This window comes from Pezoporus occidentalis, unplaced genomic scaffold (assembly GCF_034315485.1).
Source record: "Pezoporus occidentalis ecotype Australia unplaced genomic scaffold, CSIRO_AGI_Poc_V1 ctg1, whole genome shotgun sequence".
Classification (NCBI taxonomy): Eukaryota; Metazoa; Chordata; class Aves; order Psittaciformes; family Psittacidae; genus Pezoporus; species Pezoporus occidentalis.
The window spans coordinates 10,777,039-10,791,898 of record NW_026912778.1 but is presented as its reverse complement, the minus strand read 5'-3'; the positions used below and the strand labels follow the sequence as shown (position 1 = coordinate 10,791,898).

The 14,860-nt window shown below is 45.6% G+C and overlaps 1 protein-coding gene across 2 annotated transcripts in view; it reads right to left on the bottom strand.

The window, feature by feature from the left end:
- Positions 1–12,999, bottom strand: part of STOX2 (storkhead box 2) — a 78,173-nt gene extending 65,174 nt beyond the window's left edge. Inside the window, exon 1 of one of the 2 annotated variants that reach the window (XM_062628635.1) lies at positions 12,058–12,999. In XM_062628635.1, coding sequence (XP_062484619.1) covers positions 12,058–12,223 — 166 coding nt within the window. In that variant the 5' untranslated portion in view covers positions 12,224–12,999. The remainder of the gene's footprint in view (positions 1–12,057) is intronic. The other variant, XM_062628794.1, reaches the window with a different exon arrangement.
- Between the last annotated feature and the right edge of the window lie 1,861 nt (positions 13,000–14,860).

Sequence of the window (14,860 nt, the reverse complement as noted above, 5' to 3'; positions counted from 1 at the left end):
GTTGTGAATGCTCCATCCCTGGCAGTGTTCAAGACCAGGTTGGATGAAGCCTTGGATGAGATGGTTTAGTGTGAGGTGTCCCTGCCCATGGCAGGGGGGCTGGAACTAGATGATCTTAAGGTCCTTTCCAACCCTAATTATTCTATGATTCTATAATGCAAGTTTGTACTGACAATGCACGTAACTCGGGGCTGCCACAGGGCAGCTCCTTGTATACAAGGTGAGCAGTTGTCACTCCCCTAATATTCTCTGGTACCACAATGCACCTGCAAGGGAATACTCTTGAGGATTGATAAACAAACTGTGTTATCTGTGGGGAAGCATACCAGGGGAAGCACTACGTGCATTTTTTCTCCTTTCCCACTTCCCTGTGCACCTGGTTTTGGTCATAGATGGACACAGCAGAGGCCAAGACAGACCTGGGTCTTAACTGACCTGGCCACTCTTCAGTGCTCACTTGTGGTAAAAAAGGGAAAATTTTCCACACTCTTCCCATCTCTTGCTGGAAGACATCAACCAAAACTGTCATTGCATGGCAGTGTATAGCTGAGAAGGTCCCCCACAACAAAACACTCTCGCAGCATTATGCATAGCAACCAGACACATGCATCCATTTAGGAGCATAAAACACAGGTCAAATGCTCTGAAGAGTTGGGTTTGAAGATTATTTGTTACCACAGAAAACATGACACTTCCCGAGGGCAGCTGTTTTGCCACACCTGATGTTGACAGAGCTTGGTTTGACACCAAGCCACAAGTAAAATCCAACACCAACATCATTTTGTGTGCTTTCTCATTGCTTTAAATACACTATCCTGTTCACCTGCCCCACTAACTGGCGAATGAATTACAATGACACAGGCATCCTAAACTTTTTTAACTTACCTTTTCATGATTTAACTCTAAACACAAGCTACAGTGAAACACTTCATTTTCCTTTTGTAAATTTCTTGTAGATGTAGATTTCCTTTTTCTTATAGAAAAAGGTAATACTGTTAGGATAAAAGGGGTAATGATGAAAAGCTGACTGCACTGTTGGAACAATCAGCACTGGGATGAAAACTGAATGACATTATCATCTGGTAGGCACAAAAGTGCTGTATCAATTACTCGCTTTTGAAATGAGCTCAGAGATATGCAAGTGAAGGAGCGATGGTCCTGATTTAAATCCAGTGTGTTAAATGACTTAAATTGAAAGCTAAGGGTAAGCTGGGAAAGTGTATTTCTTGTGGCCAGGACGTAAGAACACAAGCCTGCTCTGGCAGAACAGCAGCTCTGCCCACAACTCCTCTTCTTGTTCACTGCCATCACATCCACCCTTGTTTCTGGTAAGCCTGCCCCAGTTTCTCTAGCTGTCCAATCTATGGCCCTTATTCAAAGGCAGACTTCAATTAAAAGGGAGCATTACTCAGCAGTTACAGCTATGCCCTCCTCAGCCTTTCCAATTCCCTGATGTAGGCCAAGAATATGTGCAAGAGAGACAGGTACGTGCATCATTCAGAGGACGCAGCACTGCTGGGATTTAAGCTTTGCACCCTGAACAGTCAATCAAAGATTTGTGCACTGTTCCCACTAAAGGACAGAATCGGACACTCATGGGCTTAGCGTGCATTCCCATAGCACACACACAGAGCACAGGTTTGCAACATATAAAGTTTAATAAACTGACATGAACTATGCTTTATTGTGCTGCACAGGGCAATGTGGCAGACCATGTATCTGATGGAAAGTTATGGCACATGGCTGTACAACAAACAATACCTTACATAGCCACTCTCGTGAAAAGAGATAGTTAAGAATGCAGGGTTTAAAATAAGGTTTCCAAAAGATGCCTTAATTTTACACTCAAGGCTACCTCTGCAACTAAAGTAATTATACAGACTGAACCCAAGACTGACTGAAAGGAAAATGTCTTGTGATTTTAGAGAGGAAAGAAAACAACATCTGCAAACTGTTTCACTTAAGAGATGGCCACATCTCCAGAGAAACCCTAAACAGTTGTTCAGAAACTGAGACTTCATTAGAGCTGACTGGAAAAAAAAAAACAACAATCACAAAAAAAACCACCAAAACCTCAGAAAACCAGTTTTTGCTTCTGTGTTTTGTGAAAATACTCCAACCAGATCCATTCGCATGCAGACATCCCATGCAAATACAATTTCGGGATTTCACTCCTGAAATTCAATGCTCATGGAAGGACACTTGTCCCACACAGAAGCCCAAATGACGCTCACTGAGATCTGGTCTCACAGTACTTCCATACAATGGTCCTACTGACTGAATGTATACATATATACAGTCCCCATAATTTCCCTAAGATTCTTCATTATTTCCATCAGAAACCAATATAGCATGTAATACAGTAAAACATTTGTATCTAAGGAGCAAGAAAGCAACTACATCCATCCACAATGAAAGCAGAGACTAAAGACCTACAATATAGAATAAGTTCCTGAATACTCCCCAAAGATGGATTTCCTCTGTTGCTGATTTTGGACTGGACTAGCAAAAAGGGAGGGACTCCGTGTGTGGCCAGGCAGCAGCAAGCCATTCTGTTCCCACTGTGATCTCATCTCTCTGTCAGTAAACCTGCCCTTAAGTTAACCACCAGAGGCTGAGGGACCACTTGGGTCTTGGGTAAACTTTCCATGGCCAGTGGTATCTGCCCTCCCTCTCTCAAAAGAGATGTGCTGCAGACATGCCCAAGTTACACGTGGGGGCTGCAGCCATTTCAAACTTAACGTTAAAGCCAACAAATGTTTTCCTCTGAGGCTTCTGGTCCCTCCGCTCACCCAGCCACGCAGCATTTACACCTAAAAGCACATAAATCTTAAGAAAACCTTGTAAAAAAATACTTCCATTTCACCCTGTTTAGAAAAATATTTAGTTTAAGGCTTAAGCGTAGTAAAACAAGGTCACTGTATGACCCAGGAATGTAAATCCCCAGGACAGCGAAATTTAGAGCCTCCTATGAGGAACGGTACTTTGCTCTAAAACGCTATGGAAATTTAGGAGGCAAAGTTAAGTACCACAGTGAAACCGAGTACATCATCTTTACTGGCTGATAAGATAAATGTCCAATTCATGACATTTAAAACGTTATCACATACAGTCAGAAGTTCATCTTCTGAACCTAGGTCGCAGGTCATCAACAGGAAATTCATAGGAAATTATGGAGGAAATTAAAGGAATACAAATGGGAAACAAAACCAGTTTATATAATCTAGGTTCTCCCAGCACAGCTTCCTGTGTTATGATGAACTCGGCTTTCATAGTGAACTCTGCCTTTTCCAGGCCACACTAAGCAAGTGTTTCTGAATTGTCTATTATACTCTTCAGACCTCAAAATCTTACAGTCAAATCCACTATAAAGGGCCATTAATTTTTTTTTTTCCCTTAAACAATACATCTGGGAAAGAAGATTGTAGCTGGAAAAGGTGTTCTGGGATAACTAAATGCAGACTTCTACTTGCTATTGGCACTTCAAGAACAGTTGTGCAAGATGGACATGCATACCACACTGAGGACAAGGACCCAAACTCCAGAGGAGATTCTCCTATTGCTTTAAGTTCCAGCATCCTGTATTCTCCACCATGTCTGAGAAGATGACAATCAGTGTCGAGGAGTCTGTTCTATTCTAAGACATGCTTTTCAAAATACCTTCCTGGTCAATAAGGCATAAGAAGGAGAGCGGGGTACAGTTCATCTAGGCTATCTGGACAAGTTTTGTAAAGTAAAACTGCTAAACCGGCGTGGTTACTGCTTAATCATTTCAGCTGAAAGCAAAAGGATGCAATGTACTGCCTAGCCACCAACACCTCTAATGGATCACAGAGAAACAAAAGTTAGGAATAACTTTACAAGACACAAACAAAAATCAAAGACTTGCAAGATGCCTCTTCACACTACTTTCACTAAATGAAAAACTTAGTATATACAATCAACTTCTCATTCATTCTTTTTCACAATACCCGAAATCCATCTGCAATACACAGGCCATCCTAGGTTCAACAATCAGGTCCATGTAAAAGTCCACAAATTAAAAGCAGCTCCTCAAATAAACTGTTTGTTCTTCCTGTTTTGTCCTCTGTTTCACACCCTGTCAGATCCAATAAAACAACTGAGAGCTGTTTTTTCAACACCACAACTAGAAATTTCTAATAAACTGTATGTTGGGTGGCATGGTTTAGTGTGAGGTGTCCCTGCCCATGGCAGGGGGGTTGGAACTAGATGATCTTAAGGTCCTTTCCAACCCTAACTATTCTATGATTCTATGACTCTATGATTTGTGGCTATCTCCTGCAGTTAGTATTTCCCACTGAAGTAACAACATCCACTCCTATAAAATTAGGTAAGAATTACAGGAATCACATCATCAACAACTGGATGAAAAAGAAAACTATCTTTGGGTTGTGAGGAAGCTGGCTGATGAGGATGAAGCGATAACACTACTGAATAACCATTGTTCCACGCCATCTACTGCTGGTATTATAAACAGGCCTCATTTTCCAGCTTCTTGCAGGAAGGAGAGATGCAAAATTCTTATGACCACCATGGCATCCAAAGATTGATCTGAATGGAGGACTTCACTCACAGACTGCTCTGTTCAACACTGAATACACCTAATTTTGGATGCACATTCTTACCCACTGTTACCAATTCATGGCCTGGGTTGAGGTACGACCTTTTTTTGTGACTGGCAATATTACCGTACAAAATAAAGGAGACAGTTCTACTGAACAGGTAACAACCTGAGTGTAGAAAACTGCAGAAACAGTTAAAGTGCCCAGGAAAACAATGATGACCATTGACACTACTGGGAACACCTCCCTCACCTCCTGAATTCCAAACCCAATAACTTTAATTTCTCCTTGGACGAAGGAAAAAGGGAAACTTGCTGTCCTATTTATAGTGAATTCAAGCCTGTTGAAAATCAAGTTTTCTTGTTTCGGTTACCTTTTGCAAACTGCTCAGAAGGTGACAATAGAGCCCAGGGCTCTGTCTAAACCAGACTCTTCCACCCACTCCACCATGCTGCACACCCAAAATACACTTCCTTTTTCTTTTTACCCCTCTTCTCCACAGCCTATTTGAGCAAGATAATTCCAGCACCTGTATGTCAGCCAAGAGTGAGATACACAACAGCATCAGCACAGCAGCAAACTCAATAAACATGCTGAAAAAAGCAAGCCAGTAGCTATAAACAACTTTCATACCCCCCTCATAGCTAGAGGCAGTCACTTGGGAGCAACAAATGCTGAACTGGAAGACTTCGTAGCTTCAATATTCAAGCTTTTTCCCTAGAACTGCTCAGGTTCCCACTGGCCTTGACAGTAAAAGTTACTGCAAGGACAGGTAGAGAAGCACAGTTTCCTGAGACTTTTAGAGAAGCTTTTAATCCTCATTTCTGCTGTCCACCCTCATATTTAATCTACCTAGAAAACAAGACCTGTAACTAGTGGTGTTCTGGTTAAGTTCAGGCATTCAGGTCAATGGTTCAATGGTCACTACTCCTTTTCCTCTTTCTAGGGAAAATGAAACCAAATGGTTAGGCAGAATTGCATGAAGCATTCACTGGATACTTCTTACAAAGGGCAACCGATATTTCCAGGCTCAGATTTACATCTACTCCACCAAAAACATCAAATATCCAGTTTTGATAATTTAATGGTAGCTTTACCATTTAAAAGAATGTAACATATTGTGATTTTCAAGAAAAAAAAGCAAAAAAAAACAGCCTAAAAACCCAACACCCAAACATAATCAGTATTTTATTGTTCAGCAATTCTTGTAGAAGTCCTAAATTAGCTGACAGTTTTGATCACAGCTTTGATACTGTCTGGCCTCTTCCAAGCAGGTAAAAGCAAGCTTGGGAGGAGCCAAGAGTAATCATATCTGAAATATTTTTTCAGCACTGCTTTACTTGAATTCATGGCCCAGAGCTTAGGTGACAGAATGTTGATTCAGTTTTAATGTTGTTCACAGAGATTTTCTACAACATGCTATGGGTTATGAAGTAGAGTCATGCTCAAGAAGCTCCCCAAAAAACTCAAGAGAAACCTCCAATTTTTGGAGGACTTCTACAATATGCTTAGCAAAATACCATCTTTTTAGGCTTCATACCTGGTTGTTGTTCTACCCCTTTAAACTGTGCAAAGAATGTTGCAAAGATGGTAGTTCATTCTGGGATGAACTCTCCTGCACACAAATGAAGGCCTATTGTTCACAACAGAGCAGGTCACTGGGCTAACCCAAGGTGATCTGCAAAATCCTCACATTTCAGCCTCATTCAACAAGTAATGCATTTTGCAAAGATGTGGCTGCCATTCAATTCCAAAATGGCAAGATACTCAACACCCTCCAGGTTTATCAAATGTTGCCAACAAAGACAGAGTGTAACTTCTACACCTGTGAAAGACTGGGAGCTATCAGTGATGAAATCAGTAGTGCTTGTCCTGAACCCTTGTCTGTCCTTGAAAAAGGAGCTTCCTGTATTGTCAGTAGGCTATCATGGTGCCTAGTGTGCATATAAGAAATGACTGCAATCACAGGACTACGGGTAAACACACCCAGAAATACATTCAGATTCAGACAGACACCTCTGCACAAACACCAATGGGATCATACCCTTTGGTGACCTGATCCTGGAGCACCTCTGTTCACCCCAACCTGGCCAAAGGTCCAAGCAAACCAGCAGAGAGAACACTGGGACTCCGAATGCAAGCAGTGACAGAAGCCGAAACTTAGCCCTTCAGGGATGAGTGCTTTGAACTGAGATAGAAACCTGAATAGGCCTAGGTAAGATAGGCACACACACACACTTCTGTTTCTTTCTTGTATTAATTCCTCTTTGATTTTACTTCTAATGCCATGGACAAAAAAGACACTCTGGATCCCCTTGCTCATAGGTCACAGCAGCCAGGAAGAAAGCAGATACTCAAATGCAGTCTGGTCAGCACAGTGCACAAGCAGTAGACAGGACAGAGTCCACAGCTTGGTCTAAAAGTGAAGTCATATGCAGAATGTTGCAAAGTCATATGCAGAAAATATCTTGGTATCTGGTGTGAAAAGACCAGGCACGGAAACAGTGGCATTATACACAGGCATGGGCATAGCACTGCATATGAGTTAACACTGGACAGTCACCTGCAGGAGTAAAAACCAGGGTTCTACAGCAGGAGAAGAGAGAAGATTGTCTTTCATTTTTTAGGCAAGAAACCAGAGTGGGACTGAAATGAGGTGGGAACTGTTCAAAAATGACTGGTCCATGAGCACACTTACACCCTCTCCCCAGATCAGGATGCAGTGGAAGTTCCTGTTGCTCTGTCAAGGTGAGAGGATAGTGCAGAAGACAAAAGGGACCAATCCCAAAAGAGACTGGAAAGCACAGCAAGTCCAGAAGCAACTTTCCAAGCAATAGAGCAAGTATAGCCCCTGAAGTAGGACAGCAGAGTGACCCACTTGGAGTTCACCAGGTCAGCACAGGCCGATTCAAAGGATATGGAGCAGGGGTCCAGACACAAAGCTGCTGCTAGCCACTGACACCTGTTTTCACTGTCCTGTTAATGAGTCTTGTCTAAGACAGCCTAAAATCACTCAGGATTCAGGGAGGCAAAGAGATCATGTTACTGTTAAGCAGATGAATTGGAAGGTGTTTCTTAATACCACACTAAGAGAAAATGAAGGTGATGCAATGCCGATTATTCCATTAAATATTAATTACAATACGGCTACTTTCAAGCTAGAACATATTCCTTTAGATAACTGAATTAAGGGACAGGAATTGAACTGAACAAGCTTCAAGGCTTTGCGTGTATGTGTCCTTTCCAATTACACTGAACTGAGTTCTTCAGATTGTGCATGATTATCTCAAAGTATAATTTCTGTTAGTTAAGAGGTTCAAGCTTCAAAAAATAAATTAAAAAAATACTTAGGACTCTCAAATTCTCAAACTTGCCCCAATGGCTCTCAAGATCCTTCTTACTGTTCAAAAAGGCTGAAGAGGCAAGCCTAGACCTTTCACAAACATCCCTGAAACAGAGAACTAGGGTATCTTTTCTGCACACAGATACCATCAGTTGAATAGCAGGGTTGCATACTTCTCTCCTTTCCCTTCCGCTTCAACTTGGTAACCAAACTCCAGCTGCAGTAGGGCAACACTGACACTGAATTTTACCCTTCAACTTTGGCGCACTGAAACCTCTGCAAGGGGATTTCATAGCAAAGTGCACAAGTGATCACAAACTTTTCAGAGGGTAACCTTCAAATGTGCACACTCTGGAATTAGTTTTTACCATTGTAGAAAGCTCTTCAGACATCCGTCAAGTTATGTGTGCTAGACTGCTGCCCTACATCAGCCCACCTCAAACTGACACACTACCTCCAACACCAAGATCTTTAACTGAAGTAGGTCAAGGAAGGCTGCAGGAACAAATATTTCTTTCCAGGGAGCTACTCAGTTCTGGCGACGTTTAATGGCTGGGTCGACCGCAGGGTGCAGCTCCTCTCCCGCTAACACAAAATCCAGGATTTGCCTTTGTTATTGCAGAGGGGAAAACAGAGTGAAAGCAAGCAGCTTCCAACATTTCAGCAAGCTGTACGCGTTATTTCATGTGACTGACTGGAGCCCTCCTAAGTTTCAGCGAGTTTTATCCCGCTTGGCAGTTCCATAAGATTTCTTTATTTTCCCTTGAATTAAGCAGCAATCTATCAAAACCTGCAAGTCTATTTCCCCCTTTTTGGCATCACGTATGAATTTTACTGGATTCAAACTTTTCAACATCTCTTTTCACTCAAGGTCAAAGCTCTACATTGTTGTAGGGTTTTTTTTTTTCAGTGCTTTTTCTCCAAGTCAGTCCTCCAGTGGGAAATTAATATTCAGCATGAACAATGAACTCCTTGCATGCCCTTTGAACCTAGTGGTTGCTAGGAGGCCTGAAGAAACCCTGGAGTACAGCTGATTCAATAGCACACATCGAGACTGCACAGCAGTAAAAATGTGTGATTTTCTAAATTCCCTGCTTTTTCCATCTCCCTTCATCTGTGAAGCAATCTTAAAATTTCAGATCAATTGCATCTGCATCCATTTTCTGTAATTACGGGCAGTTTACTCCCCAAGTATCGAAACTGTGACTGCCTGCCACCAATGCTGCTCTTAATCAGGCTAGTATCAAACTGGTCTTCACTCAGCTTTACTGAAAGGGCTGCTTAAAATCACTTGTGCTTCACCACTCTAGCATGAGGTTTGCACTTCCATTATAAAGACAGTTCTGCTTAGAGACTGGATTTTTCCCCAAATAAAGCACCACAGCATTGACTGCAACACCATTACTCAGTATTTCTCTGTACTGAAAGAAACGCACATACGATCCTCCATGCCCCATTCAGACATGCTCAAATACTAACATTTCAAGCTTTTTAGCATCTTACTGAGGGTCATTTAACTCTGTTTTTCAGTATTTCCCTAAGCAGAGTAATTGGGGCAAAATCCCAAGGTTTCTTTCCCACCCTCCAACCCCTTCCCAAATAATGAAGCATCTAATTAAAAGAGAACCACAACAATGCTAATGGTGATGAGGTTAAATGGATGGATAAACAGAATGCAGCCCTCTGAAAAGCCCATGTGTTTTGGGATGCTTTCCCCTCTGCAACATTCTGAGTGACAAAGAAGGTATTTGTATTCCTGATCCCCACAAGTTTTAGGCCAGAGGACTTCCTATAGATTTCATGCAAGGAAGTTTCCTTGGAATAGCCAGAAGATTTTAGGTATGGCAGCCACTCCTCCCAAAACTAATATTTGGAAAGGCAGTGGATAAGGATCCTTTAAAAATAAATGAATGTGGAAACTACCTATCAAGGGAGAACAATTGTACTTCCAGCTAAAAGCCTACTAAGTTGCTGTTAGGTTTATTTAAAAACAAAACAAAAAAAACCCAAACAAACATTTGCTAGTATTAATTTTCAATATGTTCGCCCTCCAACAACTCCAGCAAATTACTCCAACTGAACATGACATTTGTTCCTCTTCAGTTACTGCAACTGAAACCAACATGCTGTATATTCACAACCATGATATTTCCAGGGGTCTGGAGTACTTTAAATCATTAATAGCAGATTACAAATCTAAGTTCCCCCCCTGCACGTGCCTCCTGCATTCCCCTCTCCCCCTCCTTCCCCAGGACATAGGTATCTGCAAACAAATGGAGGGTGACACATCTGATTCTGCAGATCGCTGGTGTTTGTCTGTCTGGTTGGATTGTACCAATGTTGCCAAGATAAAGCTTTCTCAGAGCCAGGCTGCTTTCCTGAAGAATTAAAAACAAGCAAAAAAACCCACACTGCTTGGCACAAAATGCTCTAGAGCTCTTCTCTTTTCAATACAGGCTTCCACACTGAGAGAGGCCTTAGAGCACCAACTTCAACAGACCTGACACAGCGTTATCTTACAGTGGGAATATCAGCACGTTCAGGCAGAACAACAGAAATATTTGCAGTATGGGCAGATTTGGCTTTCCAGCTGCTTTCAGGTCCTGCAGCACCAAGGAAACAAAACCACCCCTCTACCACCACCATTCTCCTCTTCTTCAGCTGTTAAAGCATAAATTATCCTTGTCATTTCCTCTCAATATGTGGCTTCCCAGGAAAGAGAAAAATCTGAGCGGCTATTGCCAAAATAGCACAGTATTTTTACACGGGCCGATCTTTCAATAAAATGCATATTATTTCCCTTGTGCTCAGGCTTTAAAGAAAGAACAGTCATGAGACATTTTTAAAACATGAGAAACCGATCCTGGCTAAACAGATACGTTTATTAGGGCCACAGATAGCAAGGTGAGCGTATAACTGACAACCACAATCTTTGGCTCAACCTTTGCAGCAGAAATGGAGAGGGGGGGACAGGGCACAGGGCTGGAAGCATTTTCAGTAATGCAGAATAAATACCTTCATTTTCTCGCTCTCTCTCTTTTTGTCCTTTAAAGGAATCTGCCTACTCAACCTAAATTGAGCCTCAGAGGGAAAACGTGATTTAGCCTTCACAGTAAATTGGAATTTGCCATCGTAGTAATAAAACATTATGTCCGATCATCACAATAAGTAGACGGCAGAATAACAAAGGATGTTTCCAGGATTTTCTGCCCCTGGCCCCCTCCCCATCAGCATTTTCCCAAGACTTCTTTCAGGTGTTTATGAAATGTCTTAATTCCAAGGCCATTAAGATGCATTTCAGGATGGAGCGGCTTCCATTAACAGTACTGAGCCATTCCAAAATTGCACCAGCACTCTGTTGGAGGCCAAGCCTCTCCCCAGTGCCTGACTTCCCCTGCGCTGTTTTTTGTTTTGTTTGCGCTCTCCCTTTCCCATGCTCAAACATGTTGGTGCAGTGTCCATTATTTCCCTACGGCCTTCCTTGAAAGCAACCAACAAATGAACGTACATGCACGTGTGTGCTGCCCCACATACAGAGGTCTGCTCTCCTTCTGCACCTCAAATAATAAATGCAAACGTGTTCACAGTCATTTTCCCCAAAGCGTGCTTTGCCATTGCAGAAGCATGCAGCTGAAACCCGGAGAGCCTGCATGTAACAAGGCAACAGCGTCTGCAATCACAGGTGAACCTCTTCCTTTCCGAAATGGAAAAACACAAAAGCCCCAATGAGTTAACTGGAGTTAACGGCATTTAAAAGGGCATGTGTGGGGCAGTAGTAAATATCCAGCACATGCTTTTCCACACAAAAGGAGCAAAGGGCTCCATGCTCTGCGCACCCAGTCGTTTTCATCTGCCCCTCCACGACAGAGACGAGACCGTTTCTCTAACACAATTGTTTCACTCGACTAATAGATTTTAAACACCATATTGCGAGGGCTCCGCTGTGAATCTTGCAGAGGTACAAAATGGTGGCTGTTTGCTATTCTTTTTTTTTTGCATTATTCATATCAACTTGGGCTCCCGGTGGCAGGCTCCTCTCTGTACCCACCAAGACAGCCTGCCCAGCCAGGCATACATCCCGCACCCGCCTCGCAATAAAGCTCCCTCGCGTACACAAATTATGTTACAAACCTGATGTCATGTAGCCCCGTGATGCCTGGGAAATGAAAGCTGGTGGGAAGTGTTTGTGCAGCCGGTAGTCCTTCTCGCTGCGGGACCTCATGCGGTCTGAGGCCCGGTCGGAGAAGTCGGAGCTAGGCCAGGCCCGCCGCAAGGTCGTACTCCGCGTCTTCTTCATGCTGAGGATGCCGAAGCCTAATCCTCCCACCGCAGCATGGGTCAGGCCCCGCGGCTAGCCGGACGGGCGCTGCCCGGCATCAGATGCCTAGCGCGGGTACCGCCGGGGCACAACCGGCGCGCATCCCGCCGCTGCCTCTTCTAGCGCGCCAGCCGCAGGTCCCTTCCTTTTTTTTTCTTTCTCCCCCTCGAATGATCCAATTTTACACACGTCCCACAATGCATTACACTTCATTTGCAATCGGTCCGGCTTACGGCTCCCAGATTTGCGTGGAGGAAAGGCACGTTATGTGGCTTCTCAGGCAAAAAAAGGGGAGGAGGACCAGAGGGGGGGGATGAGGACGAGGGATGTGCAGCGTGGGAGCCCGGGGGTCCTGAACAATGGCGCGATTCAGCCCGGCCGTGCTTAGCGAACTGTGAGCCACGACACAAAAGGCCCAAACAAACGAGGAAAACCCCGCAGCCGCCGGCTGCGACCCCGAACGCGGCGCGCCCGGCGCTGGGGAGGCGGCGGCGGCTCCCGGCGCGGCGGGAGGAGCAGTAGCAGGAGGAGGAGGGAGGGGAGGAGGCAAGGAGGAGGAGGAGGTGCAGGGAGGGAGGACCGGCAGGCGCCTCTCCCGACCGCGGGACCGGCGGAAGCAGCCGCGACCCCACCGCCGCGGCCGCCGCCCCCCCTCAGGCCTGCGGTGCTCGGGTGGTCCGCAGCGGCCCGCGGCCCCCGGCAGCGTCGCGCCTCGCCATGACCGACACGGACCCCAACACCTGCCCGCCTATCCCCAGGGCTCGACAGCCGCCGGCTGCGCGCTACGGGCGGCCGGCGCAGAGGACGCGGCCACCGGGGATGCGGCTGGCCGCCCCGCCCGCCTGCCTGTCGCCCCCCCTCCGCCCCCCCGCGCCGCGAACAGCTGCCGCTGGAGCGCCAGGCGCCGCGCCGCCGCCCGGGCTCATGCTAGTCCCAGCGCGGCCTGCGGGTCCCTCCGGGGCTGGGGCCGGCTCTCAGGCACCGCTTACAAAGCCCCGTGCACCGCGGGGGGGGGGCGGCCCCTTCCCGCCCGCTCCTGCTCCGCCTCCTTCCCGCCCGCCCGTCCTGCCTGGCGGTGGCTCTGACCTGGCCGTGCCGGGGTAGGCGGTCGCCCGTGGCGGTGCCCAGCACCGGGCACCCCTCGCGGCCGGGCTGCGAGCGCCGCCTTCGGCAGCCAATGGGGAGCGGGCAGCGGCGCGCACCGCCCCTGGTGGCGGGAAGAAGCGGAAGCGAGGGACGGCTATGGCGGCGGGGCCTTGTCTGCGGGCACCCTTCCCGGCCCGGCCCGGCCCAGCCGGTGGATGCAGGGCAGGGAAGGGGGCCGGGAGAGATCTGTATCCCCGGGGCACCCCTGCGCGGAGCTGGCGGGGTTCACCGAGGCATCCTCCCTCAGAGGTGGTGCTTTTCTTCCTCAGAAGAACCACCGCTTCCCCGCTGTTCCCCAGCGGGACCTGGTCAGTCACATCACCACGTTACAAACCCGCTGCACCCACAGAGACAGCCAGGACACCCGGCCTGCCCATCACACCGGCAGGAAGGTGGCTGCAGATCCTTGTGCTGGCGCTGTGCACATCTGTGCCCAGAGTGCCATACTGAACCGACCAGGCCGTGTGGGAAAATGGGCGTTAGGAACACTGGCTAACTGAAAATGAACTCCAGTTACCAAAAATGAGTTCCAGTTAACCAGAACCATATGAAGGGTTTGATTAGTGCCTCCTCTGTGAGCTGGCTCTGGGCATACCTGACATCAGGTGGTGCCAGGATTACCAGAGGACACAACTGCAATGCCGGGATTTGAAGATGTTGTTATTAAACTACTTACATGTTTATAATTATTTAACTTGTCTGACAGTGGGTTGTGTCATGTTTCTAAGAGCATGGAAAATCAGAGGACTATAATTTTGTTGGTAATTTTAACATTTTCAATAGTGGTGAACCAGTAAAAGGATGACTTCCTGGTGAATAAATTGAACATCAAAGCCAGCGGACCTTGAGACATTACCCTTTTGCTTCCTTGCTGTGCAGGTTTGGGCTCATCACTCCAAAACCCACCTCAGCCCACCTAGCTGTATGGCTGTGGGCAGAACACACACTGGAGAATCATTCAGGGTTTTGTATGCAGCAATCCTTTTCACATGAGTAGAAACTGCATGAATGAAATCCAGCAAGAGCTTTGAAGATTAAATACTATAGGGTCCTTTCCCATTCACCCTCACCTCCTTCCAACTATGTGAAAAGCTACCAGGAATGACACATTTCCATTGGTACTTTGTAAACTGGTAGCAACAGGAACAAGTAAGATGAGAAAAAAAAAGAAGAAAAAAATGGCCTAGAGCTGTACTAATAAAACTGCATTTTCCATCATGTAACTTACTTATCTAGCAATTTACTCATCAGCCAACGCAAAGCTTATAATAGAGCGTGTTTTCACCCTCAGACCAGAAAAACAGTAAGAATGTCTAGAATCATTCAACTTCTGTCATAAAAGGCTGAGGTTAGGACAGATTGGTTACCACTACCCAGCTAAGTCAAACCTAAAATCCTACCCATTTTACTGGATGTAAAAGCAAATTAAATTCGAGCCAGGAGCGTAAATTCTATGTCTCAAAGTTGAAT